Source organism: Sander lucioperca, chromosome 12 (genome assembly GCF_008315115.2).
Source record: "Sander lucioperca isolate FBNREF2018 chromosome 12, SLUC_FBN_1.2, whole genome shotgun sequence".
Taxonomy (NCBI): Eukaryota; Metazoa; Chordata; class Actinopteri; order Perciformes; family Percidae; genus Sander; species Sander lucioperca.
The window spans coordinates 14,464,975-14,478,417 of record NC_050184.1 but is presented as its reverse complement, the minus strand read 5'-3'; the positions used below and the strand labels follow the sequence as shown (position 1 = coordinate 14,478,417).

General features: G+C 46.6%; 1 protein-coding gene across 2 annotated transcripts; it reads right to left on the bottom strand.

Moving 5' to 3' along the window:
• Nucleotides 1-193: 193 nt before the first annotated feature.
• On the bottom strand, nt 194-2,268 carry LOC118496480. 2 transcript variants are annotated; one of them, XM_036008353.1, is made up of 2 exons: nt 623-2,268; nt 194-353 (listed from the first exon to the last, which is right to left on the bottom strand). In XM_036008353.1, exons 1-2 carry the CDS (start codon nt 851-853, stop codon nt 198-200), a joined length of 387 nt encoding a protein of 128 aa, XP_035864246.1. In that variant the 5' UTR covers nt 854-2,268; the 3' UTR covers nt 194-197. Both variants share the same exon structure in this region; 1 of them encodes a protein (XP_035864246.1).
• Nucleotides 2,269-13,443: the final 11,175 nt, after the last annotated feature.

Genomic DNA, 13,443 nt, shown 5'->3' with positions numbered 1-13,443 from the left:
ACAATGTCCCCTGCTGATGAAAAAACCCTTTCACTAGGGACAGAGGTGGCTGGTGTGGAGAGATATGCTTTTGCTATACTGGATAGCAGTGGGTATAGCCTAGCATTCTCTTTCCACCACTTGAGTGGACAGCTATTGAGGGAAATGGATGTTTCAGCTCTGTACTTAATCATTTCTGCATCAATCTGACTGATGTGCTATGCAACTGGTTCATCAAAAGTCCCTCCAAGGAGATCTTCCAATGCTGTTTTCTTGGAAGGAGGTTGTTTCAGCTCTGCTCCTGCTCTGTCTGTCTGGTCAAGAGGCTGCTCTGCTGCAGGGGGGTGACCACTGGCACCTTCTTTGCCCTCATCCTGCACAGAGGAATAGCAGAAATAAAAAGACTAAGTAAAATCTAAGTACAACATTGACAGGGGTTTCACATTGTTATAAAAACAAGATTTTAATATAATTTGTTATAATTTATTTGTATCATTACTCAGAGTTTACACAAACACATTTGGAAACACATTTAGAAAAAATATGCCATAATAATAAACAAATTATTTAAAAAAAATCAATTTAGAGAAAGAGTAAAATAAATACAATTTAGAGAAAGAGTAAAATAAATACAATAGGTTACCTGGTTCTGCAACATCAGTACAGCTTTCTCCTTCAGTCTGTGGAATACATCATCGCGTTGGTCTTTCTCTAGATGAGGCAGAGCCCGGAATCTGGGGTCTAATGCGGTGCACTCCAGCAGGTGGTTGTACTCTGAAGTGTATCTGTTGTAAAGGTTGTTCAGTATAGCTCTCTTTATGTTGCTCACAGTGGGGGAATTTTCTTCGTTGGATGCCATGTTATGCTCGATCATATGCTTTAAGGGCACAATGAGAGACACAGTGGGTTTTTTTTTTCGTCACACAGCACAGTGGTGGCCGTTTTGAGTGGCTTTAGAAGCTTCACAATGTCCTCCGCATCACGGATGTCTGAGCCATCCTAAGTATCGATGTCACGGACATTTCGTCGAACGTCGTTGCTCAGGAGAGTTGCTGTCACAGCCGCTTGCTGTTCGAGATAGCGTTCGATCATATCCAGACTGCTGTTCCAGCGCGTAGCGACATCGATGATTAACTTATGCGGTGGAAGCTCCAGTAGTATCTGTTTGGCTGCGAGCGCAGCTGTGGCTGTGGAGCTTCGGTGAAAGAAGGCAGCAATACGCCTCACTCTGCCCAACAAACGACTCACGCGGGGCACACTCAAACCCGCTTGGCTGGCTAAGTTCAAAGTGTGGGCAAAACACCTGACATGGGGGGTCAGCCCAGCCTCTCTGACAGCAACATCCATATTCCTCGCGTTGTCCATGACCACAGCAATTCCATGGTTGGCCTTTTGAAGCCCCCATTCACTCACAGCTGATTTTAAAACTTCAGCAATATTAGCTCCGGTGTGTGTTTCGAACAATGGGCGAGTTTGGAGAACAAAATTAACCATCTCCCACTCACTGGTTATCACATGGGCTGTGACCGTAAGATAACTCTGGGTAGCCCTGGAGGTACAGCCGTTGGTTGTAATTGATACACTATATGCTTTTCTGAGGGTCTCAATTACCTTAGATTTTGTTTCCCTGTAAAGCGCTGGCATGACAGTCTGGCTAAAGTGGGGGCGTGATGGGATGGTGTATTTGGGCTCCAATTTGTTGACGAGTAGCTTAAATCCTTCATTTTCTACGACAGAAAACGGCCTCATATCTTTTGCCATGAAAACGCCGATACACCTTGTGATCTCTTTGGCTCTCGCACTCGTCGCCGCGAGTGGGGCTGCAAATCTGCCGGTCAGTGTGGTTTGGCCCACTAACAGGTTTTTACGTGCAGACGGCGGTGACTGGAGCTTCTCACTGTGGTGACGGTTTGTATGCTGCATCATGTTTGTTGTGCTATTGGTGTATATTAACATCTTCTTGCAGTATCTGCACACAGTTTTTGTTTTGTCCGTTACCACCTCACCTTTTTCATTTTTAGTCTTCGGAAAGCCAAAATGCCGCCACACGTCCGATTTGAATGAGTTTGGGGCATCCTCAATATCAACGTCATCTACACTTGCCGCCGCCATTTTTGCTTCTGTTAAAAGCTACAGCTTGTTCGCTGCTATCGCGCCTGTAAAGCGAGGTCAGAATATAGGCTACTGCTTCAGCACCCCCTGCTGTTTAAAGCGTGTATCGCGATTCTTTTAACATCTCAACCGACACGAATCGTCACATATTTTCATCGATTTTCAACCGGTTCGGAGTGCATCGTTACAACAACAATTACAACTGTAGACAAATGTCAACAGTTTGGACCGGCGGGGCTGTGTCTGTCTGCATGTCGCAGGTGGACCGTGTGTGAGTGAATGGGAGCGGGGCTGCGCGGAGGAGAGATCCAAACACAGGCACGGGTTTACAGAAGAAATGGGCCATGTAACGCAACATTAAACCATATCGATATAAATGACATCGCTTCGTTAGTGGAGAGGCAGCGGATGCAAAGGAAAAATCTTAGTCGCACCCTTACAAATTTTGGTCGCATATTCGACCAAATTGGTCGCACTCTAAAGCCCTGCTGTCAGCGTGTGTTTTTGGCTGTTAAATGAATTGTGCGAGCGTTTGTCAGGCTCTGTGATCAGTGCTTTGGTGATCAGTTTGACGTGCGTTTGGAATGTCAGACAGATGGCTTTGGATGGAGATTGCATCACGTTAAAAAAAGAAAAGAGTGTTGTGGGAGTTACCTGCCTGTGCCTTGTTCTGATGGATGGCCTTGCCTGCAGCCCTACCACTTTTAACACTGTGCTTTAAAGAGCTGGTGTCTTGCATGAGAACACACACACAGTTTTCAATTGTTTGAACTACTTCTTTTGTAACTTCTGATGTGTTTGTGTCCCCTGAACACACTTCTGCAGAAAGCCAACGCAGCTCTTTTTCCATTCCCAACACGCACAAACACACACACACTAAGCTTGTCTTCGATATTGTACCTGCACTCTTCTTTAATTTCATGACATTCTGAGTTAATATGACAGCCTCGCCAAAGCAGAGTGCCTATACCTCAATATTCATCTCACTGGGAACTGCACACAAGGCTGAAACGAGTCCTCTAATCGTAAATAAGCTGTATTTGTGAAATCAGCACTAAGCCCAGAATGATTGTACATTTCTCTATTCATACCATTGTGCTGGTAGCTTGTACTAAAGGTGCCATGGAGTCCCGACTCGGTGTTAGAAATGCAGCCAGTTTTAGCACAGGTAGTCCCACTGGTAATGCAAACCTTAACCCCGACACACTACTCACCCTAAAAGAAAAGAGAAAAGGCGGGCGAACAAAGAGAAGTTTCTTTCTGTCTCCTCCTCTCCCTCTTGGAAATTTTGACTGTGCTTCAGCAGGGAAATCCTTAAGTCTACACAACAGATGGCAGCGATTGCCTTTTTTCAGTTCCCACCCAAATCATGAGCTCAGTGTGTTTATATGCATGAGTCTGTGTACACGTGGGTGAAACGTGGGGATGGAGGGCAGGAAAAAAGTGGCATTGCATCCCATGAGGGACTGTGACAAGGCATTGTGGGCTGTGGTGCGGGGCCCTCCTTCCAGTCTGTCCGTCTAGCACCCCACCTGCCTTGTCCGAGTGTCCATCTGTCCATCGCACATAAGCCCACTCCATCCAGCACCACGGCTTTAACAATAGATTAGACTCTTTTAGCTCATCAGCACTTTGGAAATACAGTATTATATTTTACACAAAGAAATGCCGGTTTGGACAGACAATTAAACAAATGAAATTGAAATTGACCACAAATGGCTGAACAGCAGGAAGGAGTGTTATTGGCTCTCACCAGCCAAGGTTTTGTACAAAGTCAACAACATCAACTTCAATTATAGGGTGTTTTTTTTGGGCCGTTAAAAGCAAAGCTTAACAACAAAACATGCAAGGCAACCAGGCTGTACTGTAGGCATTTGTCAAAATGGAAACTGCAGGAAATGTAAATAGATCTTAAAGTACTTTAAAAATCCATCCATCCATCCATCCATCTTCGTCCGCTTATCCGGTAACGGGTCGCGGGGGTAGCAGCTCCAGCAGGGGACCCCAAACTTCCCTTTCCCGAGCCACATTAACCAGCTCCGACTGGGGGATCCCGAGGCATTCCCAGGCCAGGATGGAGATATAATCCCTCCACCTAGTCCTGGGTCTTCCCCGAGGCCTCCTCCCAGCTGGACGTGCCTGGAACACCTCCCTAGGGAGGCGCCCAGGGGGCATCCTTACCAGATGCCCGAACCACCTCAACTGGCTCCTTTCGACGCGAAGGAGCAGCGGCTCTACTCCGAGCTCCTCACGGTTGACTGAGCTTCTCACCCTATCACTAAGGGAGACGCCAGCCACCCTCCTGAGGAAACCCATTTCGGCCGCTTGTACCCTGGATCTCGTTCTTTCGGTCATGACCCAGCCTTCATGACCATAGGTGAGGGTAGGAACGAAAACTGACCGGTAGATTGAGAGCTTTGCCTTCTGGCTCAGCTCTCTTTTCGTCACAACGGTGCGATAAATTGAGTGTAATACCGCACCCGCTGTGCCGATTCTCCGACCAATCTCCCGCTCCATTGTCCCCTCACTCGCGAACAATACCACAAGGTACTTGAACTCCTTCACTTGGGGTAAAGACTCATTCCCTACCTGGAGAAGGCACTCCATCGGTTTCCTGCTGAGAACCATGGCCTCAGATTTAGAGGTGCTGATCCTCATCCCAGCCGCTTCACACTCGGCTGCAAACCGATCCAGTGAGTGCTGAAGGCCGACGATGCCATCAGGACCACATCATCCGCAAAAAGCAGCGATGAGATCCCCAGCTCACCAAACTGCAACCCCTCTCCACCCTGACTACGCCTCGATATCCTGTCCACAAATACTACAAACAGGATTGGTGACAAAGCGCAGCCCTGGCGGAGGCCAACTCTCACCTGAAACGAGTCCGACTTACTGCCGAGAACCCGGACACAGCTCTCGCTTTGGTCGTACAGAGATTGGATGGCCCTGAGAAGGGACCCCCTCACCCCATACTCCCGCAGCACCTCCCACAGTATCTCCCGGGGGACCCGGTCATACGCCTTCTACAGATCCACAAAGCACATGTAGACCGGTTGGGCATACTCCCAGGCTCCCTCCAGGATCCTTGCGAGAGTAAAGATCTGGTCCGTTGTTCCACGACCAGGACGGAATCCGCATTGTTCCTCTTCAACCTGAGGTTCGACTATCGTCCGAACCCTCCTTTCCAGCACCTTGGAGTAGACTTTACCGGGGAGGCTGAGAAGTGTGATACCCCTGTAATTGGCACACACCCTCTGGTCCCCCTTTTTGAAAAGGGGAACCACCACCCCGGTCTGCCACTCCTTAGGCACCGTCCCCGACTTCCACGCAATGTTGAAGAGGGGTGTCAACCAAGACAACCCCTCCACACCCAGAGCTTTAAGCGTTTCTGGACGGATCTCATCAATCCCTGGGGCTTTGCCACTGTGGAGTTGTTTAACTACCTCAGAAACTTCCAACAGGGAAATTGACGACAATCCCCCATCATCCTCCAGCTCTGCCTCTACCATAGAGGGCGTATTAGTCGGATTTAGGAGTTCCTCAAAGTGCTCCTTCCACCGCCCTATTACCTCCTCAGTTGAGGTCAACAGCGTCCCATCCTTACTGTACACAGCTTGGATGGTTCCCCGCTTCCCCCTCCTGAGTTGGCGAACGGTTTTCCAGAAGCACCTTGGTGCCGACCGAAAGTCCTTCTCCATGTCTTCTCCGAACTTTTCCCACACCCGCTGCTTTGCCTCTTTCACGGCAGAGGCTGCAGCCCTTCGGGCCCTTCGGTACCTTGCAACTGCCTCCGGAGTCCTCTGGGATAACATATCCTGGAAAGACTCCTTCTTCAGTCGGACGGCTTCCCTGACCACCGGTGTCCACCACGGTGTTCGTGGGTTACCGCCCCTTGAGGCACCTAAGACCCTAAGACCACAGCTCCCCGCCGCAGCTTCAGCAATGGAAACTTTGAACATTGTCCACTCGGGTTCAATGCCCCCAGCCTCCACAGGGATGCACGAAAAGCTACGCCGGAGGTGTGAGTTGAAAGTCTGTCGGACAGGGGCCTCCTCCAGACGTTCCCAATTTACCCGCACTACCCGTTTGGGCTTACCAGATCTGTCCAGAGTCTTCCCACACCCTCTCACCCAACTCACCACCAGATGGTGATCAGTTGACAGCTCTGCCCCTCTCTTCACCCGAGTGTCCAAAACATACGGCCTCAGATCAGATGAAACGATTATAAAATCGATCATTGACCTTTGGCCTAGGGTGCTCTGGTACCAAGTACACTTATGAGCATCCCTATGTTCGAACATGGTGTTCGTTATAGACAATCCATGACTAGCACAGAAGTCCAACAACAAACAACCACTCTGGTTTAGATCAGGGAGGCCGTTCCTCCCAATCACGCCTCTCCATGTGTCTCCATCATTTCCCACGTGCGCGTTGAAGTCCCCCAGCAGAACTATGGAGTCCCCCACTGGAGCCCCATACAGGACTCCATTCAAGGTCTCCAAGAAGGCCGAATACTCCGAGCTCTTGTTTGGTGCATACGCACAAACAACAGTCAGAGTTTCCCCCCCCACAACCCGCAGGCGTAGGGAGGCGACCCTCTCGTCCACCGGGGTAAACTCCAACGTAGCGGCGCTCAGCCGGGGGCTTGTGAGTATCCCCACACCCGCCCGGCGCCTCACACCCTGGGCAACTCCGGAGAAGAAAAGAGTCCAACCCCTATCCAGGAGTATGGTTCCAGAACCGAGACTGTGCGTAGAGGTAAGCCCCACCAGATCCAACTGGTAGCGCTCTACCTCCCGCACAAGTTCCGGCTCCTTCCCCCACAGAGAGGTGACGTTCCACGTCCCCAGAGCCAGCGTCTGCTGCCCGGGTCTGGTCCGTCGAGGCCCCTGACCTTCACTGCCACCCATGTGGCAGCGCACCCGACCCCAGCGGTTCCTCCCACAGGTGGTGGGCCCATGGGTTGGAGAGAGAGGTGCCACGTAGCTTTTTCGGGCTGTGCCCGGCCGGGCTCCGTGGCAAACCCGGCCACCAGGCGCTCGCTGACGGGCCCTCCATCTGGGCCTGGCTCCAGACGGGGGCCCCGGGCTTCCTCCGGGCAGGGTCACTCCATCTCTACCTCGTTTTTTCATAGGGTTTTTGAACCATTCTTTGTCTGGCCCCTCCCCTGAGACCACTTTGCCTTGGGAGACCCTACCAGGAGCACAAAGCTCCAGACAACACAGCCCTCAGGTTCATAGGGACACACAAACCTCTCCACCACGATAAGGTGATGGTTCCAGGAGAGGCTTTAAAAAAAAATATATATATATATACATATATATATATATATATATATATATGCGCAAAGATATGATTGATTTTCAGGGTTTAATAAAGACAACAGTGATTATGGATTTCGTTCAGGCAACATGACATCATGACTTGGCGTAAACACTTTCGCCACTTTCCTAAAGCCAAGTGGCGTGTTCTCTGTACGCATTTTGAGCTATCCGAGTGTATGTCTACGCTGTATTTAGCGGACGGCAGTCTGCAACGTCACAGCGTAAACATACACGCTAGGGGTGCATGATTCAGAAAATGTCACGATTCAATATAAATTTTTAGACTCAATATTCGATTCAAAATCGATTTTTGATTCAAAATCAATTTTCGATTAAAAAAATGATTCACGGGTGCCCGGATAGCTTACTGATAGAGCGACCCATATATAGAGGTTTACTCCTTGACGCAGCAGGCCGGGGTTCGACTCCGCTCTGCGGCCCTTTGCTGCACGTCATTCCCCCCCTCTCTCTCCCCTTTTATGTCTTCTGCTGTCCTATCCAAATAAAGGCTGAAAATGCCCAAAAGCATAATCTTAAAAAAAAAAAAAAAAAAGATTCACAGTATGTAAATGTAGTTACTTTTCCCATGTGATTGCAGTAGACATACAATTAAAATAAAAATATGAATAGATTTTTTGAATTCTATGAATTGATTTTTAATTAGTAGAGCTTGAATCGCGATACGAATGTGAATCGTTTTTTTTGCACACCACTAATACACGCCACTTTCTAAAGCCATGTAGCGTGTTATAGCGAGGCTACGTGTTATCGCGAGGCTACGTGTTATCGCGAAGCTATGGTTTGGGTTTAGGAAAAAAAGAACGAGGTTGGGTTTAGGAAAAGAACAAATGTGGAAAGGAAACGTCACACGCGGGACACAAAGGAAAAACACGACACGCGGAACACGATCCCCGCTCTCCTGGGTGAAAGTCCTGTGTTTTACCCACCCTTCACCCTGACCAACCTCCCTACGCGGATTTTCGCCCTTTCATACAACTCGCTATGGCGTCAATTCACATGCAATCGCAAGGTAATGTAAGTCAAAGGAGGACAAACAGCGTTGATAAACACGCTAAAAAGCGAGTATGCGTCTTGATAACATGCCAATAATGGCATACAAATTGGCGTGTCATACATACGCCACTTCATGAGATCAGTCTGGTTCAGGCATAAGGTACTTCATTCACTTTACCATCAGTGGCTCATTCATAGGCAACTTGGCCGCCAGCTGACTAGTAATGTCAAGTCATAATCATACAGGTGTACATAATGGCTATTAGAACCTGTTAACTAAAACAATGCAATGCACATCTGTTGGCTTAAAGCCAAAGTATTTGCAAGCTACCGAGGAGGAGGCATTACCCTACAGTCACATTAGCTACAAGAGACAGCTACCATTCATTTTCAATGGGAGTGGCCACGAGCGACTGCCAATCAGAGTGAAGGCAGCGTGACGTGTGTCAGTGGCTCAAGTCGAAGAAAATAATTCAAGATGGCGGAAAACGCTTCAGGACATCGTATTTATGTATATATCTGATATGTTTGGCATTTAATCTCATATATTGTGTTACTTTTATCGAGAAATAAATACTTTTAAATCCAAAAACATCGTTCTTGTGACTTAACAATACCTCTGAAGTAACTTTTAAGACGTAGTTTAAGGTAGCACCGGAGAATTTCTGTTTACTGTTGCCAAGCAACCGGGGGTAGGCTAGGCAGGTTTCCTTTCAATCTCTGTTATTTCGTCGTCTCCCAGAGCAACACTCATTTTCTTACTTTTGTGTTCTTTTTGCTCCATTCTTCGCTCTCTCTTTAGGTCCTTTCTTTTCTTTCGCGTCGTTTTATGGTTCTGTGGAGGCTCCACGCAGCTGATGTTTATACGTGCTCTGGTCTGGTGTGTGGAAGAGCGAGGTAGAAGTGAGAGAGTGACGGCGATTTTCTGACTCTACAGTCCTAGTAAGAGAAGCAAAGTGTCTCCCCTGTTCTTTCTGACCACGGTGGGAAATTTGGAGCAGGAGAAGTTAACTCTCTCCTTGATTTCATATTGTTTATGGAGAAGGAGAACCAAGAAATGAGTCGGGGGAAATACAACGCTACCAAGTGATGTGTATTTTTTCGAGAGGTACATCAAAGAGTATAGACGTAACAAGAGGAGAAACTCAATGGAACTGCAGCTCCGCCATCTTGGACTGAATGTAACACAACGTTCTATTGAGTTTCTCCTCTTGTTGCTTCTATACTCTTTGGGTACATGTCGGGCAGGATGCAACGCAAACAAAATATCGCGTAATTATCGCGAGACTTTCGGTATAATATCGTGATAACGATATTGAGTCGATATATTGTGCACCCCTAGCTGATACATACATATATTAATTGCTGCCACAACTCCATGACAACTCCCTCCTTGACCATAACATCTTCATTGGTATTGCTGACATTAACAAGTTTCAGGTTCATGTGTGTTTAGGTTCAGTTGGTAACTTTTATAAAAAAAAAAATACCTTTTGGCATATTTGCTTTATCGGTCACTATATCCTGACAGTATTACATGAGACAGATACTCTGCTCCTAATGGCATGAGGATAACAACCAATCAGAGCCTAGAAGTCTCTAAAACAGTGACTGCTCATGAACTGTGACCGGGCAAACAGTCGGGCCAAAACCAAGCACCGCCTACCAGCTATAGAGCAAACTCATTTTACAGCTAAACCGTATACGGTAGTGTGTTTCTGAAAACATTTGAGGCGAGAAATAGGCAATGCAGTAACAGCATCTTGATTTATATTTCATATTCACATATCAGCTTTGCCTAGTTTTACAGTTTGACCGAAGATTGACACTGCGTTAGAGACTCAGTTCTGATTGGTTGTTTTTTTTACAGGACTTAATGACTTCAGACCCGTCGCCCTGACCTCTGTGGTTATGAAGTCCTTTGAGCGCCTTGTGCTTTCACACCTCAAAGCCATCACCGACCCCCTCCTGGACCCCCTGCAGTTTGCCTACAGAGCCAATAGGTCTGTAGATGATGCAGTCAACCTGGCCCTCCACTACATCCTCCGGCACCTGGACTCCGCAGGAACCTACGCCAGGATCCTGTTTGTGGACTTCAGCTCTGCCTTCAACACCATCATCCCGGCTCTGCTTCAGGAGAAGCTCTCCCAGCTTGGTGTGCCTGACTCCACCTGCAGGTGGATCACTGACTTCCTGTCTGACAGGAAGCAGCATGTGAAGCTGGGGAAATACGTCTCCGACTCACAGACCATCAGCACCGGATCCCCCCAGGGCTGCGTTCTTTCTCCTCTGCTCTTCTCCCTGTACACCAACAGCTGCACCTCCAGTCACCAGTCCGTCAAGCTTCTGAAGTTTGCGGACGACACCTCCCTCATCGGACTCATCTCTGATGGAGACGAGTCCCCCTACAGGTGGGAGGCTGACCACCTGGTGACCTGGTGCAAGCAAAACAACCTAGAGCTCAATGCTCTAAAGACAGTGGAGATGGTTGTGGACTTCAGAAAGAACCCAGCCCCACCTGCCCCCATCACCCTCTGTGGCTCCACAATTGACACTGTGGAGTCTTTCCGCTTCCTGGGAACTACCATCTCCCAGGACCTCAAGTGGGAGCTGAACATCAGCTCCCTCGTCAAGAAAGCACAACAGAGGATATACTTCCTGCGGCAGCTGAAGAAATTCAACCTGCCAAAGACAATGATGGTGCACTTCTACACAGCCATCATTGAGTCCATCCTCACATCCTCCATCACCATCTGGTACGCTGCTGCCACTGCCAAGGACAAGGGCAGGCTGCAGCGTGTCATTCGGTCAGCTGAGAAGGTGATTGGCTGCAATCTGCCGCCGCTCCAGGACCTATACGCCACCAGGACTCTGAAGCGTGCTGGAAAGATTGTGGCTGACCCCTCCCACCCCGGACACAAGCTCTTTGAGTCACTCCCCTCTGGCAGGAGGCTGAGGTCCATCAGGACCAAAACCTCACGCCACATAAACAGTTTTTTCCCCTCCGCCACTAGCCTTCTAAACAAGGCTCGGAATCCATCCTGACTCTCTCCACACCCCACCCCTGGCTCCTCATGCCACTGTACCTACTCTGCTGTAGCGTCCCTTTTTACTACTGTTTAACTTATTTTACTATTTATTTAAATTTATTTTATCGTTATTAATACATACTGTGTGTATATGTTTATACTTATATTGTTTATATTCTTTTTATCCTTCTTATATTTGTATGTGTGACATGCTCCAACAACACCATGACAAATTCCTCGTATGTGCAACGTACTTGGCAATAAAGCCCTTTCTGATTCTGATTTGTTATTTCTCTTCTCTTGGGTCACAGACTTCACTTGGGAATAAATTATTCTGAGCATTTTAAGTTGAGACTGCAAGTGGACCAGCTTTATCATAAATAGTGATGGACAGGTATGAAACAGCACCAAAAAGGGGTGAGTAGAGGTGAATAGATACTGTGCGGTCACTACAGAACTGCTAAAATACACAAAGTAGGACCATGGATGGAGTAGGACACAATGCTTAACATACCTCTGGTTTAACTATTTTTACTATTTTAGATACATACATGCCCCTGTGGTAACCAAATCATCTTGCATAAATATAGGCTCAACAGGACTTATACAAATCGGTAGATCAGTTTCTTAACAGCTGACAATCTGAAGATGGATTTAATAGTAGTTTAAGTTTTGAATTGATGTTTAAATGACGTATCTATATCACACAGTCCTGTGGTTGATCTGCTTTGCTTTCAGAGCCTGAAAGAAAGTTGAGCAGACCAAAGCCTCCTTTTCAGGGAGCCTCCAGAGTTTGACGGACGCTTTGGTGCTCCTGTTTGTATATTACAGGTGAAGGTTGTTGACCTTTTATTAATTATATGAATTGTACTATATTATAGCTATATTTTTGTAAATATTGTCCTTTTTTTTTAAATGTACTATGGACCTTCCATTTATAAGTGTAAGTATTTATAAGAATAAAGTCATTATTATTATTTATATATATATATAGTATACTTGTATATAGAATATTTAAGTGTTGATGTCTTTTGACTCGGCTCAAGTTTTCCACGGCAGATGGAACATTTTGGCATTGGGCTTTTTGATGAAGAAAAGAAGTTCTGTAGTGAACAAAGACTTACTATGTAAACACATTTTGTTCAACACAATCATCTCGCACACTTCACACATTAACAGACTTACTGTATTGAACCTATATTTTTTTCTTTCAAAAGCTTGTACTGCTTTTAAATTCACTACAAAACTGAACCATTAATTTTTATTTCTACAAAGTCCAGCAATGAAAATCTGTCACTCTCATACTACTGTTAGACTCAAATCTGTGCTGTGATGCCTTTACACAATATGAACTCCATGTTGTAATAATATGAAATACCAAACCAGATTAGGCTGTAAGGGCCCTGGGGTCTGAGAGGCTAGACAGACACAACTTTTCTGTGTACTCTATGCATATCTACATCAGACCTTGTCAGCTGATGGTAGTGGTGGGCGGACGCCTCAAGAGTCTTGTTTGCACAGGGTAGATGACCTTGTGTTGTCTTCAATCAGATACAGTAAGAACTCAAAGTCTCCAGGCGACCAAGGCTGTCACACTTCATAAAAGGAGATGATTACTAAAAACAACAGACAGAAGAGAAAGTCTTTTGTCCAGTGGAAGAGTAGCCTCTGCACTGACTTCTACTGTCTCAATATCGAACAAAGTGCATAAATATCCTGCAAACATTCCTCACTAACGAAACTAATAAATACAATCAACTGCAGTCTGTCTTGCTTACCTTTTTATTCTCACTGTGGTTGAAAACAATTTTTTCTCATGAAGTGTTAGAACATGTGGGTGGAACAACTATTTGTGTTTTTGACCTGTTTTAACATTTCAACAGAAACTTTGTTCGACTTAAAAGTCAATAAGAATAAATATAAATAATTGCAAAAATAGATCCATGAACAACTTGTCTGCAAAATCAATAGACAATTCATTAGTC

Excerpts from the sequence above, each read along its gene's own strand:
- LOC118496480 (XM_036008353.1), bottom strand. The coding sequence starts at position 853 with ATGATCGAGCATAACATGGCATCCAACGAAGAAAATTCCCCCACTGTG. Across the intron at positions 354-622 it reads TACTGATGTTGCAGAACCAG|GATGAGGGCAAAGAAGGTGC; the intron begins GTAACCTATTGT and ends TCCTCTGTGCAG.